Genomic DNA, 27,387 nt, shown 5'->3' with positions numbered 1-27,387 from the left:
TTTAAAATGCTTCATCAAATCCCAGAAAAGCTATAGATATTCAGACATGTACACAGACCATTTAAGTGATCTTTTTATTTCTTATATAGCAAGTTTTCGTCATTTGTGTAGTTTTCAAATGATTTTTGCATGCTTCATGTATTTGAATTGCTTCTTGTGGGTAATATCCATTTGCACATAAAGCTTCTCAGCTGTTGCATTTGGCTTTCTTGAGCTATTAGAATTTAGGGTTTCTATATGAAATATATCCTTGTCTACACCTGGTCAGCAAAGGCAAATCCTACAGAGAGCTGAATTTGGTGCATAATAGTGAAGCCAAATTGTGTTTGATTTATTATTTGAAATAGTTTCTGTGTTTTATTGTGTTCTTCAGCTATGTTTCAGCAGTTTTGCATTAATCCAGTTTATAAGTATAAACCTGGATTTCTGAACAATCAATCAATACAAGGTCAACTGCAGCCATTGCCTGCATGGTGTGAATCAAAACTTAAGACACATGGACATTCGTAATATTATATAGAGAAGCAGAGATTTCACTGTAACCAAAATGCTTTTCATGCACAAAAAAAAATATACAGAATGGTTTCAAGTGAATTAGGTAATAAATTTTTCCCCAGGTTTAGTGAAAGCAAGATCAGAGGAAAGCTTAGATGTGAATTTATGGTGTATTTACTGAGTGCTGTACTGCTCTACACCAGAAAATCCTGAGACAGCACTGACTGAACAGTGCAGATATTGGTCAGCTGTTAAAAAACTTCCTCAGGATGAAAAAGTGTCCTGAACTGAAAAATTTCTGGTGCTGAGCTTTAGTCACATCGTACAAGAGAACATGTGGTCAGATGATGAAGGAGGAGCAGTTTAGGGATGCTGCTGTCACCTCCTCTCTGCTGAGGTACAGCTGACTCCTCTGTAGCAATCCCTGCAGTGGGTTGGGAGCAGGCACACAACAGATACTGCACTGTGGCTGAAGGTCTTCAGGAGGTGGTTGACCTGTATTGCTGTCACTGCTTGTGGCTGTCCAGCCATACCCTTACCACTGGTTCAGGTTAAAGGCAGTCGGTTTTGAAAGACATCCCCTGTCACGGAGACCTCGCAGGAGTAGGAGAGCTGGCAAAGGTGTTGCCAACTGTTAGCTTGGTGTCTTGAGGGGAGCTGACCTTTGGCCAAGGAGATACCAAACAGACATCCAGGAGTGGATCCAAGGCCCAGGGAAGTCAGCAGAGGTTTTTCCCTCATCTTAGGACCTGACCCCTGAAATATTTATGTACATGCTAAATGAAAGAGTGTTATTAACCTCAGTTAGGCCCATGGTTTTTGGTAGGGTTGGAGGACTTACGCATTGTATGTGGCACAGTGCAGACATGCTCTTCCATCACTTTCTCCACAGGGATGAAGTCCAAAGAGGCTATAAATATACATATAAAATTACATCGATTAGAAATAAAGTTAGTCTATTTTGTTTGTCTGAGGCAAAAAAGAAAAGAAGTCAAATCTGGTTTAAAGCTGCTCAGTTTCCAAGAGGCAGCTGGGGGTTGGTAACATCAGGCAGGCCCTGGCTGTGTCCCTTGAAGTGTTGCAAGGGAAAGGATCCCTTCGATACAGGGCAGCTTTTCAAAGCATGCACAATTAGGGGCAGCCATGCAAAAAATTACAGACACAAAGAACTAGAAAGACTTGCAGACATGTGACTGAAACACTATGGCTGTGAAAAGAGGGGTCCGGTCTGTGCAATTGTGCGCCTTGGTGCCCCCAATTATGTGTGCAACCTGTTGGCGTATCTTCAATGGCTTAGCAAGAAGATTACTTTTGCAGTAGTTCCCTCATAAATGTCTGCCTGCTCATTAACATAGCTGACATTTCCTAACTCTGCTCAGATTTGCAGCCTGAGCTAATCCGTATCCTATTTTAGTTCATAGGCTAAAGTTCAAATGGAACAAATTTTTGATCTTATTTGTACGACTGTGTATAATTTCCTTCCTTCCTTTATGGTCAGAATAATAGCTTCAAATCCAGAAAAAAACCCATAAACCCTGAAGTGGTGGAAAGCTCATTTATAATTATTCTGGGAAAAAACTACTTTTTAACTCTAAATACAATTTCTTCTTTTTAATCACTTTCACCTTTAGTTCTGCACAGCAGCAGTTCCTCAAATCTCTATTTCTTTCATACTTGGCCAATGCTACAGTTTTACATATGTATCCCATTAAAACAACAAACATTTTTTCTATGTATTTAATGATAATAGATATAGAAGCTCACCAGTTGATGTGTATTGTTAGAACCGGCAATGTTTTTGACGTTGCATGATGATGACATAATATGTCAAACCAAAGCTTGTCTTTAAAGAATGCCATTTATCATGGTCTGAATTTGTAAGGTATATATCAGAAAATGTTTAGCCTGAAGAAATGAACAGAATGTGAGAATTATTTTGCTGAAATATTTGCTTCAACACTGTAAATTTTCAGAGAGGAGTAATGAATCAGGTAAATGCTTGATTTCAAAGGCTCCTTGGGACAAGCTAGAATTTCTTGCCTAAATGAAAGCTGTGCTCAGTTGAGCTGCGTTGCAGTGGCATGTCTCAGTGCTCTTCTGGACCCTGGAGTCTAAGTCCCTTCTCTTCTTACTTCTTCACTTGCCCAGGAAGCAAGTGCCCAGCCATACCCCTCGCACCCTTCTGGTCCCATCTCCACCTTCTTTTTCAGTCTGATTTAAAAAAAACAGCTAACCTCCTGGTGAGTGCTGTATCCTTGAGCCTAGCCATGCTGTCTTTAGCTCGGTCTCTGTTTTGCCCAGGACACTTGCATTCCTGGATGTCCAGTTACCGCAAAGCATGGGGTGGGTGAGAAGAAGGACCCACCATCAGTGTGCCCCCAAGCACTGTGGCTTGGTCTTTCAAATGTCCTTTAGTGAATGCCTCTTCGGAGACGGAGAGCTGAATGCTACAGACCAAGGGCCCAGTGATAACAGGTTGTCAGCACTCACAACCCACACAGATTTAGAGTTAGTCAAATAACAGAATGACAGCTGATCATGAACTTGCCCATTTCATTTATGGACTGCTAAATCTTTTTTGGAAATATTGTCTTACAGGAAAATAACAAGCATTTAATGAATGACTTTTAATAATAAAAAAAAATTATCCACATGGGATATATTCTCAGTGTCATTTTTAACTTAGTAAGTAGCTTTTATTCACTGGACTGCACAGTCTTTTGTTAACATCCATGAAAATTCAAAAATGTCATATTAGTCGCTGGAGAGCTCCCATTTTATTCCTCATGTACACTAGAAGCAAATACAGAATTATAAGGGAAGCATTACTAAAAAATTGACACTATGGGCTGCAAGGACTAATGCAAAGTGCATTTTCTCATATGCATCAAGAGGTAACAATATAAAAAATTCCATACAATTCATGCTTAATATACTGTAGTTTGATTTGTCAAAAAGAACAACATATTTTATACTAGACCTAAAATTGCCTCCATAAATAATAAACCGTTTGAAAGCATTAGATCAGTGCAGACGAGCAGAAACAGTGGCATTGTAGTGGCTTGTATTATGGTACAGTAGAGTCCCTCTCATGTTTAGGTGATAACAGAAAGGTAAGTAACCTACTCCTCCCGTTCTGATCACAAGTGTTTTACATTGACAGGGAAGAATTGAAGCCAGTGAACCCTGCAGAAGGCGTAAACTCACACAGGCAGCACAAGTGACCAGGAAGGGAGCTGATTCTGCACCAGATTTAAACGAAAGGAATTTATTCCCTTCACTTCTATGTGAAGGACTTCTTACCTTTCTTTGAAGGCCATTAGTGGGACAGAAAAACAAATCAAAGGCTAAGCTTGGGCATTTTTCCTCCTCCTTTCTCCTTTCCCTGCTCTCGTTTTTCTGTGTTCCTGGGGTTTACCTGCTGAGATTCCTGGCACAATATGCACAATGATTTCACTCATTAGGGTTGCATTGCTTTCGTATTCTCTGACTGCTAATACAAAAACCTAACCAAACAAGACACTGAGTAATATCCAGCATGTCTGGAAAAGCCAATAGGTCTGTTAAAAGATGACTATATAGACTACGCATTGTGTGAATGAGGATAACCTCATGTCTTCGTAAGCAAAAGTGGCTGGTTTTCCATGTAGTGGCATGCTTCTCAGCCTCTTTCTTGTCTCCCAATTATATGCTTGTCAAAGATAGAGCCAGAAGGTCACAAGCACTTTACTCTCCTCACTATATAAATCAGCCAACCAAAACTACCACTTCTTAGTGCATTTCAATTATTTATGACTCCAAACCTAGTTGAACAAATACACTTCTAGGCCTGAATCTGAAAGCTAAAAGAGAAAAAAACAGCATCACAAATCATTAGAAGTGGGCAACACCAGGCTGGGCAATACAGACTCCCTAAATAGCGAGAAATCTTCCTGGCTTGCCTTCATTGGATCACAAAGCATGAGGGGTGTAAGACATTTGGCTTTCTTTACATTATTTGAAGCGTTCATGTGAAACTGCACTGTCTTGATGTATTTTTTAATATGCTGTTTGGGTGTACAGGTGAGACACATGCACACATGTGCATACATCCAAACAAATAGACTGGGCTTAGCTTGTGTCAAACTAGATGTGCGAGACAGCTCAGCACCTAGCTCCTGCTGAAGCTTTGGTGGGAGCCAAAACAAACATCTTATCAGTTATGTCTGACCTGACCTATGTGCTTGGAAAATGTCTTTGCTCAACTCTCAAAAGCAAGTGTTGGAGTTAGTCCTCTCTGTTAGAGGTTTGCTAAATCCAGCAGCCTGGGGGCGGGGGGGGGGGGGGGGGGGGGGGAGCCTGCCACAGCTCCCTGCCCCTGGACTATGCTTCCAGGTGCCCTACTTCCAGAGACATCGCCCCTTGGCCCCCAGGCCACATGTCCCACTTGCCAGCTGGTCCAGCTTGATGCTGGCCAAGGCCATGCACTGGTAGTGCATGCAGCAAGCCCCATGTTGGCACCACGAGCACGTGGGACTCCCACCCCTGGTCCACCCCTGGCACTCAGTCTCACCCATACACACGTGCACACAGCCCAGAGAACCTTGTACCTGGGTAAATCACTGAAAATGGAGTTTGGTGAGAAGCTGGGACAAACAGCACTGGTCAGGCACAAGCATGGCCAGATAGACATCTGCACCAGCACCTGTTTGTGCAGGACTGGCTCCTTTTCTCCCCTTCTCCCTCTGTTTTCCTACCCTTATTCAGCCTCAAACCATGAGGTGATCCTTCCCTTCCCTTCCCTTCCCTTCCCTTCCCTTCCCTTCCCTTCCCTTCCCTTCCCTTCCCTTCCCTTCCCTTCCCTTCCCTTCCCTTCCCTTCCCTTCCCTTCCCTTCCCTTCCCTTCCCTTCCCTTCCCTTCCCTTCCCTTCCCTTCCCTTCCCTTCCCTTCCCTTCCCTTCCCTTCCCTTCCCTTCCCTCAATAAGTCTTGTGCAGTCCCCACATAGACCTGTTGAAGCGAGTCCAGAGGAGGGTCATGAAGCTGATCAGAGGGCTGGAGCACCTCTCCTCTGAGGACAGGCTGAGAGAGTTGGGGTTGTTCAGCCTGGAGAAGAGAAGGCTCCAGGGAGGCCTTCCAATACCTAAAGGTGACCTACAGAAACGCTGTACAAACTGTTTAAAAAGGAATGTAGTGACAGGACAAGGGGTAATGGCTTTAAACTGAAGGAGGGTCGATTTAGATTAGATACTAGGAAAAACATTCTTTACTATGAGGGCAGTGAGGCACTGGAACAGTTTGTCCAGAGAGGTTGTGGATGCCCCCTCCCTGGAAGTGTTCAAGGCCTTTGGGCAACCTGGTCTAGTGGAGGGTGTCCCCACTCATGGCAGGGAGGTTGGACTAGATGACATTTAAAGGTCCTTTTCAACCCAAACCATTCTATGATTCTATGTTTCTATGATTCAAATGCTCTTCCCTGCACCCTGTGGGGAGCCCTGTACCCCAGGCAGTGCCCCCAGTCTGTGGGGTGACCCAGAAAGCCTCCCCACTGATTCCTGGTGCTGGGTGTCCCTCAGTCCATGGGGCTGGGAAAGCCCTGGGACAGGCAGAAGCTCCTGTTCCTTACTGGAGCATAGGGGTCCCCCCTGCCATAGTCCCTTCAGGGTTGTGGGGATGAGCCTTTCATGGGTTGGTGGCTCCTGTGAGGCCCCAGGAGGAGCAGGGCAGGGGGTAGTTGGGATTCCTCAAGCTGTGGTATCCTTTGGGGGGGTGCGTGCAGCATTTTTCATGCAACCCAACTCTTCCTACCATCCCATATCCAAGAGCACGCTGGGTGACTGTTGGCTCAGAGGGACTTTCAGTAGTGTGTCCTCCCAAGGTTATCATGGCTATATCCCATAGGCGATTCTGGAGCAGAGAGCTTTTATTGGAAGTCAGTTTTATAAACTCGGTATTGACAAGAAATGGTACTGAAAATTAGCCAGAGAAGCCACTGTTATGTACTTCTCACTGAGGTAATGAATATTTAAAGCAGAATGGAAATGCTTCAGTAGAATGAAGAGCATATCAGGGCCTGTGAAGCTTTCCAGGACAGAACAGGTTGTAGCTAAACAGTTATACCTTCCTGAACAGCAAAACAGGATGAAAAGGCTATTAATCAATGCAACAAGTGTTTTGGACACAGTATTTCAGGTACAAATCAGAGCAGCTCTGTCCCCCTTTTTCTGGTGAAGTCCTTACTCCTCCTTGGCTTTGGTGGGAGGACCTACCTCCGAAAGAGACAACCCAATTGCAGGGTCCAGCACAAAAAGTCACAGGGTTGAAGGGACAGTGAACCCCGCAGGGGAAGGAAGCTCTTTTCTTGATGTGCCCAGGAGGTACCCACAGACCCTGGTCAGGCAGCACGGGCCCCAGAATGGGGTACACAACCCTGACCAAAAATCTCTGGGGCACAGAGAAGAGGGTTGTACACACTCCACAGGTTCAGCTGAATGCTTGTCAGGGGTTAGACTCTGTCTTTTAAGATTTTCTCACATTAGATACCTGTATAGGTGATCAGGCTTGTTCCTTGTGCTTTTGTTATGAGGGTTACGTTAATTGCTGGGCTTGGGTTTTGCTTGTTTTATTTCCTCTCATTATTGTTATTACGGAGTCAGGTTCACTCTGTGCTTCTGTTCACTTTTGGGGGGAATATTCAGGTTCCCACTTCTGACCCCAGAAAGCCGCTTGTCAGGAACAGCACCACGTTCTCCTCTGTGCTCTGAACAAAGCCGCTCACAGTCTGCAGCATGTGAGATGGACAAGGTCTGCGGGCCTGGGGCACGCAGCTCCTCCTGGGCTTGTGCCTTTCGCTGTGGCTGTCCCGCTGGTGTTTTGTCCATCTCATTGGTAACGCTTTCTGAAATCGAAATAGGCCTATTTATCCACTTGCTTATTTAAATGCAGACAGGCTGAGTGGCTATTTAAAGCACTGGCAGCCAGCAGAACAGATGCCTAGGATGTGAGTGCTGGTCTATCATTAAAAGACCTCCTATGGGATACTGCAGCCCTCTGGGACTTTTTTTGGCTTATTAAGAAAGTTTTGAACCTATTGTGTCTCTCTAGCAGGCATAAAATCATGCAAACTTGATACTGATGGCAAATATTGTAGCCAGCAGCATGTCTTTCTCATTTTCATTAATGTTTCTGGATGTTCAGACTTCTCTGTTTTGGCTTTTGTAGGTAAGTGACTGACCAGAACTTACATTGTTGTATATGGAAATCTTAATTTCTTGCAAGTACCTACAGATACTCTTGACTTTTACTTGTAATTTCTTAATTATAATGTATGAAGTTTTCCACTATGATTTTCTTTTGTGTACTATTTTCTAGATAAGAGATCATTCTGGGTGCTTAGATCGATAATTCCAACGATAGAGAATGGCTTTGGATGTACACATTTCCTTGAAATGAGCAGCAACTGTGTTTCTAATTTAATGGCGTGATTCTGAAAAATTGCAGACTTACAGCTCATTTTTAACAAAGGAATTATTTCCTTTTAGTGAACAAATCATCTGTAACACGGAAAGCTGCAGCATGTAAGCAAGTTCCTAGCTACATCAGTTCTCACCATAAGCAAATCTAGCAGTGTGTTCTATATTTCTTTGGTTAACAATGTTAATTAAACTGCATTTGGTAAATAGAAAGATGTGTGTTGCAAAAGTTTTCCAACGTCTCACTTTTAGAGTGTAATAAACTGTGTGTTGTTTGCTAGCTTTGTGGCTCCTCTAAGTTTCTGATCGTATGGTATAAGAAAAATCGATATCTCATTTCTCACATCAGCCAGATGGATAGGCCAGGCAAGGGCTTCAGCCAAGGCTTTGTGCCATTCTGACAGGGAAAAAACATGTTTTCCCTATTTCAAGCTCTACTGTTTACAAGCAGCTATTGACAGCTTTGCAGTACTTTCTCCAGGTAAGATCTATCATGGTAGAGCTTTAAAGTCTTGCTGGCTCTGCTGTATTTCTTACCTCCCCCTCACCTGCCAAGTACAGTTATAAATTCTTAAAGTGGTTCTTACTTTTGCATGTCCTCACTAAATGTTGAGATTAGCCAAGGAATAAAGGAGATGTTCTGAATTTACGGTCAGCCTGACTTACTTACACTGATCCTCACAAGAAGAGGTATCATGAGATTTTGGCTTACAAAACCCTAGCTACTACACTTCCATGCCCTCTGATGAAAATTAGTTTCCCTGTATGGGTGTATGGCACAGCTCTTTACATCTATTGTAGAACAAGGTGGTGGAGAACCAGCTGGCAGTAGAAATGGTGTGTTTTTCTGCTTTGTGGATGTCACGGACCACATTAAAATAACAGGTAATTTTTAATACCAGGATTAGGGAGAATACTAATACTGGTATTAAAAAAAAAATCTTCAAAGTTAGAAGAGAGATGAAAAAAGTTATATTTTGCAATGCACTCACTAATAAAATTAAAAACATTATTAGTGAAAGCATTGATTTTCTACTTGTATGTACAATATATCATAATCGCATCCAAAAAAGAGTATTAAAAGATAATTGGACCTTGTGATTGCCAAGTGAATCACCCATTGTATGGGAATGCCAAATAAGAATTATCCATTTAGCTCTGGTTGGCCATCCCACTCACAGTGCTTATTACACATTATTTTTTCCATAGAGAGACGCCGCTTGGCAAAAAGAAACTGCATTCATTTGCCTGATTCATGCTCTCTTGTAAAACCTCTGTAGTAACAGGGGCTGAGTGTATGAAGAGTCCTCCACGACAGTTTCTTCATAGCTATGTCACTGCCTATAAGGTCGTTGTGAAGCTGGCTTCAAGAAAGCTAGTGCTAGCATTTAATGCATCTAAAGCACTATCAGTAAGGCCTAATTCCCCTGTAATACAAGAAATTTAAAATTCAAATGCAGGTACTCCATTTTCCACATGTCACCATCAGGAGAGCTACAGAGGCAGCTTAACTCACAAAGGGAATTTGTGTGCAAATGCAGGTCCTTCATATACAGGTGGAAAGCGGCAGAATACAAACGAGATCTGTGCGAGTTTTATATTGAATCCTCTTAAAGTGCAACCCAGTCCAAGTTCCGTGATGAACCCAAAAGCTCAGCCTAGGTCTTCCCTCTGCTTTGCCATACTTGGTTCCTTCAGACCTCGAGGTGTCTGGGGAAGCCAGTCCTTGTGCAGACCCAGAGTCTCAGCAGCTCCCTCAGGGCTGACTTGGGTTACTCTGGGGGGTTGTCGACACAACCCTGCACCAATGTGTGTTATCACAGTGCGACACTTTAAGCTCAAGCGCTTGGTCCTTCATTTCCCCTTGAGTTTTCAGGTTCAAAATTTTACACTGAAACCAGGAGGCTCAAACCTAAGGCAATGTTCATGTGTGTCTCAGAGACCTGAAACCAGGAGCAAACAATGCCACAGTCTTCCCTGATGCCTGGACAAAACTATGAAACATAGTGGGACTGCATAGATCTTCTTAAATGAACGGGAGGAAGCTATGGAAGCCAAGTTTTGGTTTGCAAAATTAAATATAATGAGGTATGGATCCATTTTCCTTTAATTTGTAACTTCTGAAGTGTAGCCGATTTGGACAAAAGATTGTGTTTTGACTGATGTTAATTGAAAGCTCAAAAATCAGTGACACCACACATTAACATAGGCAAAGACAGAATATAATATTTCCTACTGTACCTTTTCAAGCTCACTTTTGTTAAAATTATACTGTACTGTTCTTCCGGAAAGGAAATTTAAAAAACATTTTGTCAGAGTCTTCACAAGGTACAAAGAAACAACATTTGCACAACTCACTTTTAGCTGGTTTAACTTCAAGACAGAAATTTGAGTTAAGGAAGGAGCACAAACCGTGACTTGAAAGCAATGCTCCCTCCTTTTCTGGCCGATTGCATGCTCAGATTGCACTTAAAATTCTCAGGGGATGTACAGATTGAGATGAAATATTGGTTTGGCGTAGTGGCAGCATAGAGATCATAGCTATACCCTATTTTTGTAAAGCATAAATCTGCCTGAGCACCAAACCATGGGAATCTAGCATTCAATTCATATATTATCACTAATTATAATTTTTTTACTTGATGCTATATCATCACTCATACAAGTAACTATAAGCTATTTTTTCCACCCGTAACCACACAACTTGTGCACAAGGCGATGACTGCTGAAAACTGCCAAGCATAAGTAAGAAAAAGGATATTTTTGTTATTGGTAATTCTGTGCCCAGTTGAGAAACTGTTCCTTCTCACTACAACCCAGGGCATTAAACAGTTCTTTTCCCAAAGAGTTTATTTTTTAACAAGACAAGGCAAGCACAGGCTCAGAGAATGAGATGCAGCAGCCAAGAAATGAGACTGAGTGACAGTTTGCAGTCAGCATATTAATTCACTGCTTTTTTTCCTTAAAAAAGAAACACCTGAAAACACTGTAAGCAAGGATGGGGTACAGAGGCTGTGAGGGAGAATCTTGACAGCTTTGGAACAAGTGACTAATTAGTATGGAGGAGGAAAGCTTAAAGTTCAACATGCTGCTGTGACTTGTTTCCTAAACTGTTGGCGGTCTTGATCAGTTAATTTTCAGCATTTCTCAGCATGTGCCCTTATCCTCAACCTGCAGCTGAGAACATTGCCTCTGGAATTGGGTTCTGCAGAGCAGGTGCCAGCGCTTTCACTCTGGGCTCGCAACTTATCAGTGGCTCACAGATGTCTGCTGGCATCAGCCATAGACATCATCCTTGCTGCAGCCTTTGCTGCTGCTGTCTTCACCCCTGCTCCCCTGGCTGAAGATGTCTTTCTGATCTCCCATGCTGCATCCTTTTTCTTCCTTTCTCACATCTATGTGGGTCAGAGCATGGCACACCCATTCAATCCAAGTGTCCAACAGCATCTGAGGTCTATCTCAGATCAGTCTTACAGTGTTTTGAGGTGGTTTTTGGAAGGAATATGTCTTTCCCCTTAATATTATAATTGAGTTGCAGCAGCTCCAGCTAGCTGGAATTGCTCTGATATGACAAAGGGAAGTTCAGGAGACAAAATGGGCTGAGGTTCATCTCTGTCCCTTGCCTTTAGCCATTTTCACCAAAGCCTCCTACATTACAATAAAATCTTGCCAGTCATCCTGCATTGGTGACCAAGAGCCCATTGGCTTTGGTCAGAGGTGCAGGACCTTGCTGCCCAGAGGGCTGGTGTGGTGGCCACTTGCCTGCCCTGCTGTGCTCAGATCTCACTGGCATTTGCTGTAGTCTTCTGGCCACTGGTTATGCTGGTAACATCAGCGACATCAACTACTACCCACTGCTAGTAGTTTGCTGCGGGGAGGTTTGCACACCTCCCTCTTGGTAGCATGCCCAGATAGCAGTGGCTAAAGCGGTAGTGAGGTGTGTGTGTACAACGGGTGTGAACACAATACACAAAACTGTGCCTTCTGGAAAGGTGGTTGCCCAAAACTGGTAATACCATGAGGAAAGTAGGAATGGTGAAGTTTACTTGAGACAGCCATCAGCTCAATTAAACAGTAGATGGGGATTACCAGATTTATGAGAGTAGAAAGAATCAGCCTCGAAAGAAATCTCAAGGAAGTGTGAGAAGTTGTGACCGGAGACGAGACCCAGGAGTGGGGTGAGGGAAAAGACAGCCACCAAAGCCAAAGCTGCCACTGCCAGATGATGCGAGCAGTCTGTGTGCAGCCAGCATGCTGACACTGATGGGTGTAACACCATGGTGTGTGTGGGGTTTGTGGGGTGTGTTCTCACTGGTGGATAGATTAGTGGGTAGGGTGCACATAGAGCACCCATGTCTCCCCAAGGAGAGGTGCATGAATTGTGCAACCAGCACCCCAGAGGAGGATGCACCTAACCATGCATATATGTGTGTGTGTGTGCATGCTTAAAAGTTTTGGGGGTTACTCATGGAAAATGCGCTTAGAAATTTCTGGGTGTTTATCAACATTTTCTCGGTGTCTTGAATTGTGGTTTATCTGCTGTGTTGCTGATACCATTCCTAAATGTGTAGGTGAATGTTTGCCAATTAGTTAGGGGCTGCTAATAATCAGATGAATGGTTCTGATCATCTCTGGCATAGCTTGGAGAGCTGAGATCTCTCCCTGTGAGACACCCTCCTTGCCCATCCCCCATGCCATGACCTCACAAACTACAGTGTCATGGGGTGGGGGTGGAGAAGATGACCTTGCAATGCAACCTTTGGACCCCAGTAGCACCGAGCACCCAGCTCCCGCTCTTCCCTCATGTTGACAGTGAGAGCAATTAACCTGGTGCTGCCTGAGATTGAGGTGCATTTGACTGGCTCCAGCATAGACAGCCAACCAGTTCTGAACCTCAGGAGTACCCTGGTGGATCCTGTTGTGGAGGTGGAGCTCATGGGAAGAGGCTTCCTGAGGTGGCTGGAGGAGGATAATCCTGAGCTGGACTATGATAGGAGTATGGCTTGCACCAACCAGGCTGTCTACAGCTCCAAAGCTAAGAATTTCCACATAGAGGGTAAAACTCTGGAATGAGGCACTGGTTAATTGAACAGCTTCTTGGCGTTGGGCTAGGGAAGCTGGGGTCAGATCTTTTTCAATGGGGAAGAAGTCTTCCTTTTGCCAATGCCCATATGCTCTCCTTCTATCCCATGGCACACGCTTTTTCACTACATCATATGGGAACTGGGGCTTTGCGACAATCAGTAGTGTTGTACAGAAAGCAGTATTTGAGAGTGTGGGCAGTTCCCCACGGGTTGGTGGCTGTTATCTGTGAAGTGAACATTTGTTGCACAGAGATCTATCGCAACCTGTCTAGCAGCAGGTAGGAAACTTTTAGTCACAAGCACATCACTGAAGTATTCTTTGGTCATCCAAAATGCTTGCCTTCAGTGTTCTTGTTGACTTACGTGCCAGCAAGTATCCATGGGGTATACAGACTTTGTTATATTTGCAACTATAGTAAAAGCATTATTAGAGTTACTGCTGTATCTTTACTGAGAGATAGAAATATGAGGCATACACTGAAAACACCTGCAAAAGTGTGATTATTTCACTGAATCACAGAATCACAGAATGGTTGAGGTTGGAAGAGATCTCTGGAGGTTATCTGTCCAAAACTCCTGCTCAAGCAGGGTCACCTAGAGATGGTTGCACAAGACCATATCCAGATGGCTTTTGAATTTCTCAAAGGAATAAGACTTCACAACCTCTCAGGGCAACTTGCCTCTTGTCCCGTCACTGAAAAGAGCCTGGCTCCATCTTCTTTGCACCTTCCCTTCAGACATTATACACCCCAACATGCACACACATAAATGCAGAGCTGACTATTAAAATGTACAAATCTATTAAAAAGAGTAAAGTCAGGAGGATGTAACAACCACCAAAGTCACTTATCTTTGCAGACCAGTGAATTATTCCAGGGGATGCTTAAAGCAAATGAAAACCTCCTAGGAGGTGCACTCCCCTTTCTCAGCTCCTCTTTCTTAGGGTCTATTGTGAATCCTGAAAATTTAGTCTACAGATCCTAGGTGGTTGCTACCCTGGATTAGTTTAGTACTGAAGTTACACTGTGCCAATGTGTGGAAACTATGCTTTTGAGCTACGACCTGCAGTGGTCATGCTTCATTTCATCCCAGACTTGAAGGCTCTACCTCATCCAAAGGTCATTTTCCCCTTACACATGCATTAGAGTCTTAGCCTTGATGTACTGCAGCATGCTGATGCTTCCTGTAGGCTACCAGATGTTACAGCCCTGAAAGAAAAGAGGGCAAAAGGCTGAGTGTTGGAAAAATTATTTTTGCCATTATAAGAACAAGTACTTTCAGAGCACGTCAGTTCTGGATCTTCTTGGCTAAAGTTCAAATTGGTGTTTCTTAAAGACACACTTAAATCTGTATAGTGCCACCTACACATATATTCCTGTTTTCAAAAGAGCTGAACACTTACATCCATCAAGACGTGCTAATGCAGTACAGTTCAATAACAGATTTTTACAACTGTAACTGTCTTTTTCCTCCTTTTCCAGCATTGATTACATCTCTGTAGAAGTGCTCTAACAAGTCCAAGAAAGCCATTTTAAAACATGAAAGAAGATATGGACCCGACCCTTCTTACCCCGCATACCCTGTGCCCCCCACTGCTGTTGGCATACACAAAATGTGTGTTTGAACAGATTGCTGCCTGTGTCAGCTTTTGACACTCAGCTGCTAATATGCTCTTGATAGCATGTTACTATCTAGTATTTGATCTTACCACATGCCCTACTCGGGTCACATCTGATGTCTCTGTAAGAAGTGTATATACATGGATCCAGGTGCCTGCTGACATATTTCTTTCTAACCCTGGTAAGCCCTGCCACCACACAAGAAACTCAATATTGTCTCTCTATGAGATAAAGACTGCTGGAGGAACTGACTCCTGGCAGTCATCGAATATGACTGGTAACAGCTCTAGGATAATTAGACTCAGAAAAGAGAAAGACGAGTTGCAGTGCTACCAGTGATAGCCACCCTCATCACCAGCAGAACCCCCCCAAGTCAAGGAGCTCACAACACTAAGGGCAGTTTGAAGCTCTTCAAGCACTGCTGTACTCCATCGGTCACACCCCAGGAAATTCTTGTGTCCTTCGTAGAAAGGTGACCCCTCAAGTCACTCCTACCAGCAGCCTCTTTGCACTTTCCCCACAGCCACAGCCATCATCTCCCTTGCTGGGAAATACAAGATGGAACTCTTTTTGATTAGGTAACACATTAAATTACCTGGAATTGACTTAAATCTTCTGGTGTGACTGAAGTTCCCAGGTTCTGCTGAACAAAAAGCGTGTGGTATCCCCAGGTGCCTCTGGGGAGCTAACTCTTGGGAGCACCCTCCCACCCCTGCAGCTGCTGGGAAACTTCCTAAAGTGGAATTAATTCTGTTGCATGGCTTCAGGGGAATAAGGTTTTTTGGAGCACCTTCACTTCCAGGGTGAATTCAGGGACATTGTTTAAGGCCACCGTCCTTTTGAGTCCGAGGGTCTGTGCGGAAAGTTAAGCACAGCTTAGCAAGTGGGCACAATTCAAAGAAGTCTCTTTAGAAGTGGTGCAAAACAAGCCAGAGAAAGTGGGATTAAAGCTGTGTGTAGAATTAAATAAGCATATGCAAGCCTTTTTTGCACCACAGGTCCTACTTCAGCCCTGCACACAAAGCCAGGCTCTCAGGCCTTACTTGCAGCAGGGACTGAGACATTTGAACTCTTTCAGTAAAACCCCACACCATGCTGGGGCTGCAAAAGAGACCGCTCACACCAGGGCCCAACTGCAGATCATTGCAGGAGGGGAACACTGATTTCTTTCAAGGCTAAATTGCAGATCTGCTCAAAGTTCAAACTCCTTCCTCCTACCTTCTATTGCTAAAATAACTTAAAGACAACATCGTGTGAGATAAGGCCCTAGGAATATTAGGTTTCTACAAACTGTCAGAATAGAGAACACAACTTTTTTATATTGCAGTTGTCTAAGAGGCTGATGAATTCTAGTTTTCTCCCTTTCAGATTGTTTTAGGCACTTTTTTCCTTCAGAGTTACAACTCTGATTGACTGAAAATGCTGTTATGCCATCTGCTAAATCTCCCATACTGTAAGGAAACAATATCCAGGCTCTTCTGCCAACAAGAATATCCAGTTTTGATTATTAAAACTCAAGGCATTGTTGAATTCATCTGCAAAAGGATGTAGTCAGCGGGACAAAATTCTAGCAGTCTCACATTCTCTAATATTGCTGTTCAAAGTGAAGTTTTGGCATGAGCTACTAGGAGGAAGGAAAGTTTCAGTCTGGATGATAAACTGCCAGCAGATACATGTGTTTAAAAGAAATAGGTCTTCGATGAAGAAAAGAGTCAAGAGCTGATCTTATCTGGCCAGAAGAGGCCAAACTTACCCTTGCATAGGTGGGATAGTCTTTCATTACAGGCAGTGGGACCTCACCCACAAAAAATTGATTTTGATTAAGAGGAAGTGACACAGAAGCAGACATTTGAAGGAACGGGTGATAATTTTCCTGTCTCATAATTGCACAAAGAAGGTGTCAATTTTTTTTTTTTGTGTGTGTGTGTGTGTGTGTGAGTGGGATCTTTTGCACAGGTGAAACAAAAGTTTCAGGTCATATGCACAGGTGTTGTAGACAATGATAAAAGAAGAATGAGAGTTATTACACCGCTATACTCCCAAATGACTATTAGTGCTTATTTGGGAAGTTAAAAGTCTGTGGCACTCCATTTTGATAAGTGAAAATCCTAAAAAGTTTGTGAGGAGCTGCAGGTTTGCTGACCTTGTGTCAAAATGAGGCAGATCAGCCATTTTCAAGTCTGCCAACTGGTAGGGGTCCATACATCCAGCAGCTGAACTGCAGAGGTGATGCACAGCCCAGCCCATACCGTGCCTTTATGGCACTTTGGGGGCAATACCAGATGCTAAGGACACCTTGGATTCTGGGAGAAACATCAAGGTTTCTGTAAGGTCCAAACACCCTAAATGTTTAAAAGGCTTGTGATAGCAGCGTGTTGTTTGGCTTTCAGATGGCTGGTTGGATTCTGGGGTCCACAACTTTGACTTCCACTTCAGCTTTCCTCCAAGTAGTCCCTCCACATTCACCAGAAAAACTAGCTGCATCTCTTGCTTTATTCAACGGACTTGCTGCAGCTGCAAAATTGTCTTAGCTAAAGAGATGTTTACTATTGCAAGGAACTGCTGGTGACCTCAGAAGACACATGAAAGACACAATAAGAGGAAAAAGCTATATGAGTTGGAGACACACAGACCTACCCTGTTCTGATCCAGAGCTGTAACTGCTTACTACTGGGTGTCCATGAACTTCTAGCTCTAAGCTTCCTTCTTTATCATTCAAATGACACTTCAGTATCTTCTGCCATCTTTGTCCTAGGGCTTGCACCAAGATGTTTCTTTTCTAGCATACAAGGTGCATCGTAACACTTCAAGAGTGACACATAGGGAGCACTTTGGGATCCAGGATGAGGGAAAAGGGAGGTTATTCTCTTGCTTTGGAGTCTAAGCCTTGGGCAAGCATCACCAAGTAGGAGGTGCCTTTTTTACCAAACTCTACCTAGACCGGGACAGTCAAAGGTCATCAAGACAGCTAGAATACGATGATTCTAATAATTTTGTGGCCTCCTTCTAAATTTTCATATGGATGGCTAAAGGTGACAATGTTTGCATGTGCACACATGAATTATTTGCACAGATGCTCAGGAGGACTATGATAATTCAGCCATGCCACATTCGGTGCAGCAAGGAAGACTGTCCTCTGGGTTAATGGTGGGGCTTGTGGGGAGCGTTGAGCCTCAGCTGTTGCTTTAGGAGTTTATACATGTGGTGTTTGGCAATCATCCTGTATCCAGCAACAGGAACTCACCATGCTTTGCCTTTCCACTCACCCTCTCCATGCAGGCCTGACTGCTGGTGGAAGCTGGGAAGGATGTAATTTATTTCTGCTGCTTCAGTCATGGCTTTGTGACCCTTTGGATTTCCCTGGAGAAAAGCCCAAGAGAAACTATTGTCTTCATGACAGATACTGCCAACAGGACATGCAAGTATGTCAGAAAGGTCTTTTTTGCTATACACAGCATTGTCCTGAGAGTGGCTTCAGCAGCAGGGGAGAACAATGCTCTTTGGAAGAGTGAAGTGACAAGGTTGGAGTGCTGGACAGACATGGCCTCCTTGGAAGCCATGAGGGTTATCAGTGCACTGTTTCTGCCAAAACCCATGCCTGTCACCAGCACTGTCATGGAAAATAAAATCTTGGCATTCAGGTATGAGCTGGTAGGCACCCCTGACCTTCCTTGTACCACATCCACTGTTTTCAGCAGGGCATCATCATAGCAGCCACACCAGAGCATTTCTCTGTGGAGCAGAGCATTATGACTCTGCATGAAAATGAAGGTGACATCTCAAATGGGGTGAGCCTTCACAGAGACATTTCTGAGACTGACGCAGGAGCAACTGCCAGCAGATCCATGAAATCAAAGATTTTTCTGCAAAATCCACATGCACTAGCCCTATGCTTTCACAGGAGATGTGCCACTGCAAAGATGCGCCACTGATTCCCAAAGCAAAAGGAGCAAAACTAGCCAAAGCCCAAGGTCAGGAAGGGACATAAGGGGAGCCCATAATTCTGTTAAACTGACTCCTGGTAACTGGATAAGGAAGAGCAGGAGACTCATAGGCAGAGAGGGGACATTTTGCAGGTCCAGAGGATGGCCATTCTCCTGTCCATGGGAAAACAGCTCCATGCAGAGCACACCCTCAGCGAGCTGGTGGGTGGTGTGATGCTGGGGGGAGGCTGAGACTGCAGGCGGTCATCCTGCCAAGCAGAGGGACTGGGGCAGGCTGGAGAAGTGGCCAGTCCCGGGGACATGATGTGTGTGTACCCCACGCTGCAACTACACATGCGTGTATGTGTCAGTGTGGGTGACCAGAAGGTTTTGGGGTTAGAAGGGTGTATAGCATTTTAACATTTAACACGTGCAGGGCAGATGGGCTCCGTTGCCCCTTGGCACAACCTCAATCCCACAGCAGGGCTCTTGTGGCAGTCATCTGGTGGGACTCACCTTCCTGCACAGCCATGGCCTCAGCTAACACCCACACACGAGCAGCACCTCCCGTCCCACCCCACTGCGTCTCCATGTTTCGTTCCACGGGAAGGGTGGTGAGGACTGGGGAAGATAAGCTGAAGGCCAGTGGGTGCCCCTGGGCCACCTTTCTTACCCCTGTCCCTGTACCCAGCAGCCCTTATAGGACCAAGAAACCACCATTCACCCCCGTGGCTCAGCCCCACGAAACACCGGCGTGCATCTCAGTGCCCCCCCACCTCCAACCCACCCTCTGTGCTTTTGCACCATTGCCTTCTGTCATGCCACCTTTGGAATGATCCAAAATCCCTTCCTAGTCTCCAGACTGAAATAGCCATCGCCAGCGAGGCTGGGAGCAAAGGAGCCATGCCGGCATCCCACTCCCACTGCACTGAGGGCCCTATGCCGGGGAATGATGGGTCTAGCCCATGCTGAAGTACGCTGACACCAGCATGAGGCAGAGGTTTCACAGATGAAATGCACAGGCAAAAGAAATTTTTCTGTCTGTTCCCCATAAAGTAATAGGATAGAAGACGCAGAGTGTGGTCCCACTCCACCTTCTTGCCCCATCACCAAACTGGGGCAGAGGCATGGGGTGATGCCACCTCTCCTGGTGCCATGCACTCGCCGTTGGGAGAGATGTGTTGCTGCTCCATGACCAGGCCCCCCAGTCACAGAGAGCCCTGGCTTTCCTGTCCCACCTCTGGAGACTGCTTAGAAATGAGATTACACTGACCAACTTTAATTTACAGCAGCAGCAAGCCTGTTAGTGGCAGCTCCCCACGTGCTTTCGGCAGCAAATTGCACGGCAGCCCCAGCCCAGGGTTTTGCATGTCCGCAGCTATCTCCAAAGCTGCCCAGGTGTGGGGTGGCACAACACATCGAGGGAGCGCGGCGTTTCGCTCACCGCCTGCCTTTCCCCGAGTGTGCACAGATTGACCTTGATTGGCAAAACACCCCAGCCCGGCTGTGCGCAGGCTGAGACATAGCACAGCACTCCTCACGTTCTGCTGCTCACACGCGCTCTCACAGGGCTAATGTTTCCCCTCATCTTGTCCCTAAAAATAGTATTTATCGCACTGACACTGGCAGGGCCCTTTCACATCTCAGACGAGACTGTATATCAGGGCTCTACGTGCAGAATCCCATTACAAACAGATTGTTGTTTTACAGGTCTCCCTGTTTCATCGTTCAAGCAAAAATTAATGCACTCACAGTGTACATGACAGGAGCATGTTAGAAGAATATTTTTCACCGCTTGTCTTTTGAACTTCCAGCATTGCTTCTCAGTGACACTTGATACAGCTGAAGGAAAAACACAACCCGGTATAAATTCTGAAGCTGCCATCACATAAACACTGGTAGTCCTTGCATTTACTATGAAAAGGAATTTAACTACTTCCTTTTTGGAAAAGATCATTTGCAAAGAAACAATAGGGTGTCAGCATTTTGGGGGATAAAAGAGCAGCTTTGTAACTTCTGTGCACGTTACTTGCTCTGATATGAGGCATCGTTGAAGTCTATGTTCCAGACTCACAATGTCTGAACACAGACTGAGATCAGCAAACTCAGGAAGGCAGTCGAGGAAGAAGTGAGGTATTTCCACTTCTCATTATGGTTGCCCTGCAGGCATTTTCATGGCAGGAGACAATGGATGTCTGATGCTAGCAAAACTGCCTTCTGATTTCAAAAACTTCATTTCTCCAGATGGAATATATGCCAGGGTAAAATATGCCTAATCCTGTTCCTAGGATGTTTCATGCAGTGTCTGTGTGTGAATCTCATGTAGCAAATAAACCATTCGACAGCAACAACCTAGAAAGGCCAAAGTCCTAATAAAACAGACAAGCAGTGGGATACCTGACCTCTGGGAACTTGGGCAAGTGATTTCACATCTTAGCATTCTAATTTTCCTTTCTACCTTTTGTATTGTTTTTTGCACTGTAGATTCTTCAAGCAGTTCCTTTCCAATCTTTATAGTCTTATTTGTCTAAGGCACTTACATGCTACTGTGGTATAAATAGTAACAAGAGCAATATGATGAGTGGGTAGTTTGAGTAAAGTACATTTTTCCAGCAGACCACAGAAGACGGAGCAGAGAGGTCTCTAGGAAAGGTCTTGTGAACTGCTTGGTTCATTTCTCCAAAGAGGTGGTGGAGATTTTTGTGATGCAAAATTGAAGCCATCAAAAACACCAGGAGGGACATTTGGGCTATTTGTGTTTATTCCTTCATGTGCCTTTTGCAAGGCACTAAAATACACCCGAATGAACTAGATGCCTTTGAAGTCTGTTTAGAGCAGTATTACACTGTGTCTTTGTAACACTTTAGAGCAGCAGCGGTAACTGTTCAGGTGCAGTCACCTGAAATAGCCATATAGCTCACGTGGACCTGAGCTTGTACCTTTGGATGGCCTTGCATGAACTTCAGGACCCTGTTAGCACAGACTGGTTACTAAGGACCTGTCACTGTGCTTTCTTATGTGATATAGATATTTCCTGGGCTTGAAAACCAAAAAAAAACCCCCACTCTTTTAGGTGCATTTCCATAGAGGTTTCATTAAACACTGCACACTAAGCCTACCTAGTTGATAGGTTCAACAGATAATTATACTGGCCCTCGTAGGCAGACTTACCGTGAAAATGGAGCGGGAGGTTACTGTCGACTTCTGCCACATCTGCTCTAGCTGCGTTTGTATAAATAACAAACTCTTTAGACCTTGGAATCAATATTCTTTTCTCTTTTTTTTCTTTTTGAATGAATGATGCCTGAAGTGTCTCCAGGACCCCATAGGAAAGAGTTTGATCTCTGCCCCCTTTGGGATTATTTCTGAGGAGTAGCTTTCCTGTGGAGCTGGTGAGATTTTTGCAGGTCAGAATTGACGGAAAGGGTGCAAAGAGAGTAAAGAGATGGCACACGTGAAGGAAAAATGACTAGATTGTCTATTCACAATTTAATTTTAACCTTGAACAGATTTTGGAAAATGTTCCATAATAGTTTTGTGAAGCAAAAATAGAAATTTTTCTCCTTCTGGTAACCATGGAAACATAGAAACAATGGTTACTGGAAATTATCTGTACTTGTGGGATCAGGTTTGTGTTATCACTGGATGACACAGAAGTTAAGCCACACAAGCATCCTCAGCAGCGTTACCCGGCAAGGCTGCCACAGCCAACAGGGAATGAAGCTCACAAAGGTCCTCAAACATCTGCAGCAGCTCCAGCTGCTGCAGTTCTGGAATATATTAATTCTAGTTGCTGTTGGCTCAAGCTATACCTGCTTTCAGCAAATGATTTTATGAACAATTAAATACTGAAACTGTGACCGTGTCTGAGTATGTGTTTTGTAGTCCAGAAGACTTAGTAGCCACCAGCACATCAACTCCCTTGATATCCCCTTAAATCTCCCAAAGGAAAGGTCACCAAGGCATGCAGTGTCTCAGAGGCAGTTACCATTGACATTTATCTCTAAAGGGAGGGAGATTCCATCAATACTTTTTTTTAAAAGCTGGTTTTGAATAAGATAGTCTCTTATTACCTAGTTCCGATGCCTTTGTCTTTCTATCCTTTAAAATTACAGGGCTCTTCAGATAAGCTACTGCTTTAAAAGACACAAATGTGGATTAAATCGTATTGATTTGTTTGATCTTTGTGCATTCACACTCTCCTTTACTGCTTAAACCTCCTGCTTTTCTGCAAAGTTTTCAGTCTCCCTTTCACATTTCTTCAAGTAATCTGCCACCTTCCCAGACAAGAACTTGAATGGGCCCAACTTTCTTCTGATTGCCTCTGCTAGATTTGCTGGGACGGAAGGGCTCCTTAGCTGCGCTAGGTAAACCTTAATTAAAACAAAACCCTGACCACCCTAGCCTTCAGCCACACTACATCCAAGCATTGGTTTCTAATCTGTTTTTCCTTTTGGAGACCATTTCTAACACTCTTGTGTGTGCAGACATACACGAGGCCAGTAATAGAAAGTCAGTATGAATGGAAGTCCAAGAAGAAAGAAGTCTTTTCTTTAGTTAATCTAAATGATTTTTCAGTTAATAAATATCACAGTATGGTTGTATAGATTAATGACTCAGGCAATGCATAACTTCAACTATTTAATTTGTTTCCTACTGACCACTCCAAACAGGTTTTCCAAAAATGTAATAACCTATTCTATTAATGGGTGCTACTGGTTCTTCTCGATGAAATATAATAAAGTATGACTCTTTCATGAGTAATTTTAAACATCCACTCAGGGTAATTGATTACATGAACCAAGGATTCCAAATTGAAGAGATAATTGACTTCTTCAATATGCAAATACAGTACCAGGCAATAAACAAGTACCAGGCAATAAACAGATACCAGTTACATCAGTATGAAGTATAATTAGACTTAACTTCAGACAAAGAAACTCTCTTGATTTTCTTCAATGCTTGCAGGCCATTTGCTGCTTTCAATTACGCCTGTAGAGCATCTAGTGAGAGCCGATGTGAATTCACTCCCACAGGACAGAGTGTACCTGAACAGAGCCATGCTCGCGTCCTGATAGCTTTGGCTTCACACTGTGTCATTTGTCATCATTTGCACATAGTTTGATCATTCCCACTTAGTACTATTGGGAATCTCTTTTGGAGATTTCTACCAGTGGCAACATTTATACACCAGTACTGAGAAGGTTTTGGAACAAGTTGCCCAGGAAGCTCGCGCAGTCTCCATCGTTGGATATTTTCAAGACCTGCAAAGATAAAGCCCTGAGCAACCTGGTTTGAGCTCAGAGCTGACCCAGATTTCTGTAAGAGCTTGGCTAGAAATCCCTTCCAACTTGAATTATCCTATGAACCTATGAAAGTGAAGGGGAGGTAAGCAGAGAGGAAAGGAAGAGCCTGAATGGAAACTGCAGAATGATTTTGAGGATGTTGAGAATCAAATAGATTGAAATAGTGGGAAAAGGGAGGAAAGGATCCCATGGGGAAAAGAAACAATGAAAAAATTAGTTGGTAGCTGAGGAAATGTTCTGATCTAGCTCTAACTACCTCTCTGAAAGATGGCAAAAAGGAGGGAGCAAACAAGCAGTCAGTATTGACTTTTTAGAAACAAATATTCCATTTCAATTTTGACTGCTTCAGTGGTAGGTAGAAACTGCACCATGGCCAACCACACCAACAGTACTTGTCTGTCTGAAGAGAAGAAAGGAGCCTGCTCTTTCCTAAAATGCCCAGCCTTGAAGCTATGCCAGGCAGGACACACTGGGGCTCTGTGCATGTGCAGGCTAAAAGCCCCTTTTCCCCAGGAACCGGAGAGCTAGAATGAAGGCAGACTTGAGGAAAACATCTATTACGTTCATGTGGCTCACGTCTCCTTTGAATGTAGCTGAGAGCAAGGCAGGATACTTGCAACAGGAGAGAGAGCTCCGATTGTTTTAAAGAAGTTACACAGTTATGTGTCTTCTTGAATAAATACATTGAGTCATAAAAATAACTCTGTCTGTAAACATTCCTTTGTAATGCTCCATGAAGGGACCTGGTTAGAAGGACTGAAAACCTTTCTGGATGTACCATCCAGTACTGCAATGAACTACGTTTGCACTAGATCTGTCCCTAGATTGTGACAGAGCCCTAGGAAAGGTACCTGTTGCTGTTTTGGCAGAATCTCGTTGGCTGGGCAGAGCCTGTGTACAGATGGTACCGCATCAGTAACAGTAATTATGGTCCTTTGGTGGGTGATTTGTGGGTTAGGTCAGTAACAATAAAAATTTATTGGAAATAAAAACAGAAGAATGAAACAGACCTTAGAAAAAAAAAAGCAGGGCGCGGGGGGAAGGAATAGAAGAAGGAATTCAATATGCCGAGAAGTGCTCCAGATGTCACAAAGCAGCATGAGATTCAGGTCTATAACCTGCCTACAGGAATCAGATAAGCTGCCCTTCTGCAGACCCCAATTGCTACACATCAAAGGAAAAGCATGAGATTAGAAGTATCTCTGTGACTGTGCTGCTGCTGTAACATATATTTCTGAAAGGATTTGATGCTACTTCACTCCTTTTTTGCAAAGCAGCTGGATTCGTGCTTTTCCTCTCCCCACTAAGGAGGTTGCTGTGGAGAGTACCAGGCTCATGGGGTTTCTCCTTCATAAGTTTCTTCCCTACTTCCCATTCAGAAAACTACCCCTTTCCCCCAAACAGTGAAAAGCCGCTGACATCCCCTGTGCAGAGGAAGTGTTAGGAGGGAAATAAGATGGTGTTAAAACCTAGTCATCTGGAAGAGCTACTCACCCAATTCATCTGGAAGCTGAGAGTTGTTTGTAAGCATTTGGGAACAGGGACTTGCTGCTTCTGTTTGAGTATTTGAAGGGGACGGAAAGGATTTCTAGTGATTTACTGTCTCTCCATTTGTCCCCTCATGTTCCTATAAAACAGGACTTCCATTTATATTGATTTGCCTCTGAAATAGCCACATAAGCCATTCTTCACCTCAAGGCTGTGGAACTCACTGACCAGACTTCCTCCTTGTGCCTGCCCTTGGTTGTCCTACTTAGAGTTTGTATATTAGGTATCGCAATGACATGCCACATCATATTCAGGGAGCCCAGACTCCCCATAGGACAGTTTCAAGTGCACAGGGAAATGAACAACCCCTTTGTCATTTATGACATAGGGTGGATTGATAGGAGAGAAACCATATGGTGGAAGAGCTGGTCTGTCTAGTGTTTGCAGTGTCATCTCCGTTGATAAAGGGACTGCAACTGTTAATATACACAGTTTGAATCTTTGCATGTCACTGTCCATAATCCCAAGCACAGGGTCACTCTAACATCCGATAAATCTGTGTTTTCTATAACTGGCACTGCACAGCTACAATTGAATCAACTTTATGTTCTTATTCACAGTTTGATCTGTCTAATTTTTATGGTTCTTGCAATCTGCTCAAAGTTTAAGCTGGTTACTTTTAAATACAACCTAAAAAGCTGCAACACTCTGCTTGCAGGACTCTAACTACTTCAACTTTATGACCTGAGACAAAAAGTCCTCTCTCACTGAGCCCCTCCAAGGACGTTCTTAAAATTAAGGGCAGTGTATTAAAAATATGTTACACCTTTTACTAGTGAGTCATAACCTGTTCACTTGTGGGAAAAGGAGCTTGACAGTCCAGTAAGGAGCTGAATTGCTGCCTTTCCAGTCTTTGAGAGATGTCTGCTCTTTGTTTCCAGGTGGTTGTCATGATGGAGGCTATTCACCACAGGAAAAGCAATACTTTAACACATACCGTAATATAGTGCAGTAGCCGAGAGTACGATGATACCAGCTGGAGAGGACAGAAACCTTTTGAAATGAAGAAATTTACTTTCTGCATAAATTAGACAAAAACCATAACTTGGGGAAGCAGAGTGCAAGTAAATGTTCTTTTTTGGTTTTGCAATAGAAGTGGAGGCAGATGAGATAAAACAATCTGGAGTAACTAACTCATGGAGCAATGTAGAATAAAGAGGACAGTAGCGAATCGACTGCTTGAGAGACTCAGCAGTTTTCCCCAACAGAATCAACTAATCCCTGAACTCCTAACATACATATACATCTTATACAATTGGATTTTAGACCTACATATATACACTTTCATAAGCATGAATATTATATTTAAGGTACTTTCTACAAACATTCTTACCATACATTTGCTCCATGTCATTTCCATCTCAGCAAAGGTAATTGTTGAGGATGCTAAGGCAATTTATAGGTACTTATAGGCTCTTAAATCTTATGTGCTTATCTTAGAGATGTCTCTTCTGTGTACGCTATTTTAGGCAGTATCTATAATCCATCACTGTACAGTGTATCTATGGTAAAAAAAAGAACTATTGTACCAGATGTGATCCCTGACAAAGCAGACACAGGCCAGCCCTATAGTGATGGCAGCTGCTAGATGGTTTATTATAGAGGGCAGAATGGAGACTTGTGCAGTGTGTGAAAAAATTCACACTTCTTCAAGTTTCTTCCCTTCTACGGATTCTTCAACTTCTTCAGGAAAATAAAAAAAAAAAAGACTAAAAAAACTGGTGCAATAGTTAGGCTTTCAGGAAAAGGTCAACCATCCATATCAAGGTCCCAGTGATGCGTACTAGACTAGAAAGCATTTCAGAAGGGTTTGAGTTAGCGAAGCATTTCAGAATATCAATAGTGAACAACAGTTGAAAACAATGAATGTGCTTGGAGGAGCAATATTTCCATTTTGGGTAATAACCAATTTCAGGCCTCCTACTTAGCCACCCAGTCTCCCATGGACCCTTCTACAATCCA

The 27,387-nt window shown here is 43.7% G+C and overlaps 1 protein-coding gene across 1 annotated transcript; it reads left to right on the top strand.

Moving 5' to 3' along the window:
- The first annotated feature begins 12,748 nt into the window (after positions 1–12,748).
- Positions 12,749–17,217, top strand: ARRDC5 (arrestin domain containing 5). The gene is made up of 2 exons (XM_010313671.2): positions 12,749–13,001; positions 17,039–17,217. Exons 1-2 carry the CDS (start codon positions 12,749–12,751, stop codon positions 17,215–17,217), a joined length of 432 nt encoding a protein of 143 aa, XP_010311973.2.
- Positions 17,218–27,387: the final 10,170 nt, after the last annotated feature.

Source organism: Balearica regulorum, chromosome 1 (assembly GCF_011004875.1).
Source record: "Balearica regulorum gibbericeps isolate bBalReg1 chromosome 1, bBalReg1.pri, whole genome shotgun sequence".
NCBI lineage: Eukaryota > Metazoa > Chordata > Aves > Gruiformes > Gruidae > Balearica > Balearica regulorum.
Note: the sequence above shows the minus strand (reverse complement) of the source record. Positions and strands in the feature narration are given on the sequence as shown.

Bases quoted from the DNA above. Each gene is read 5' to 3' on its own strand.
- ARRDC5 (XM_010313671.2), top strand. From the start codon at position 12,749: ATGTTGACAGTGAGAGCAATTAACCTGGTGCTGCCTGAGATTGAGGTG. The intron at 13,002-17,038 runs GTAAAACTCTGG...TTTGGCTTTCAG, and splicing joins TAAGAATTTCCACATAGAGG to ATGGCTGGTTGGATTCTGGG.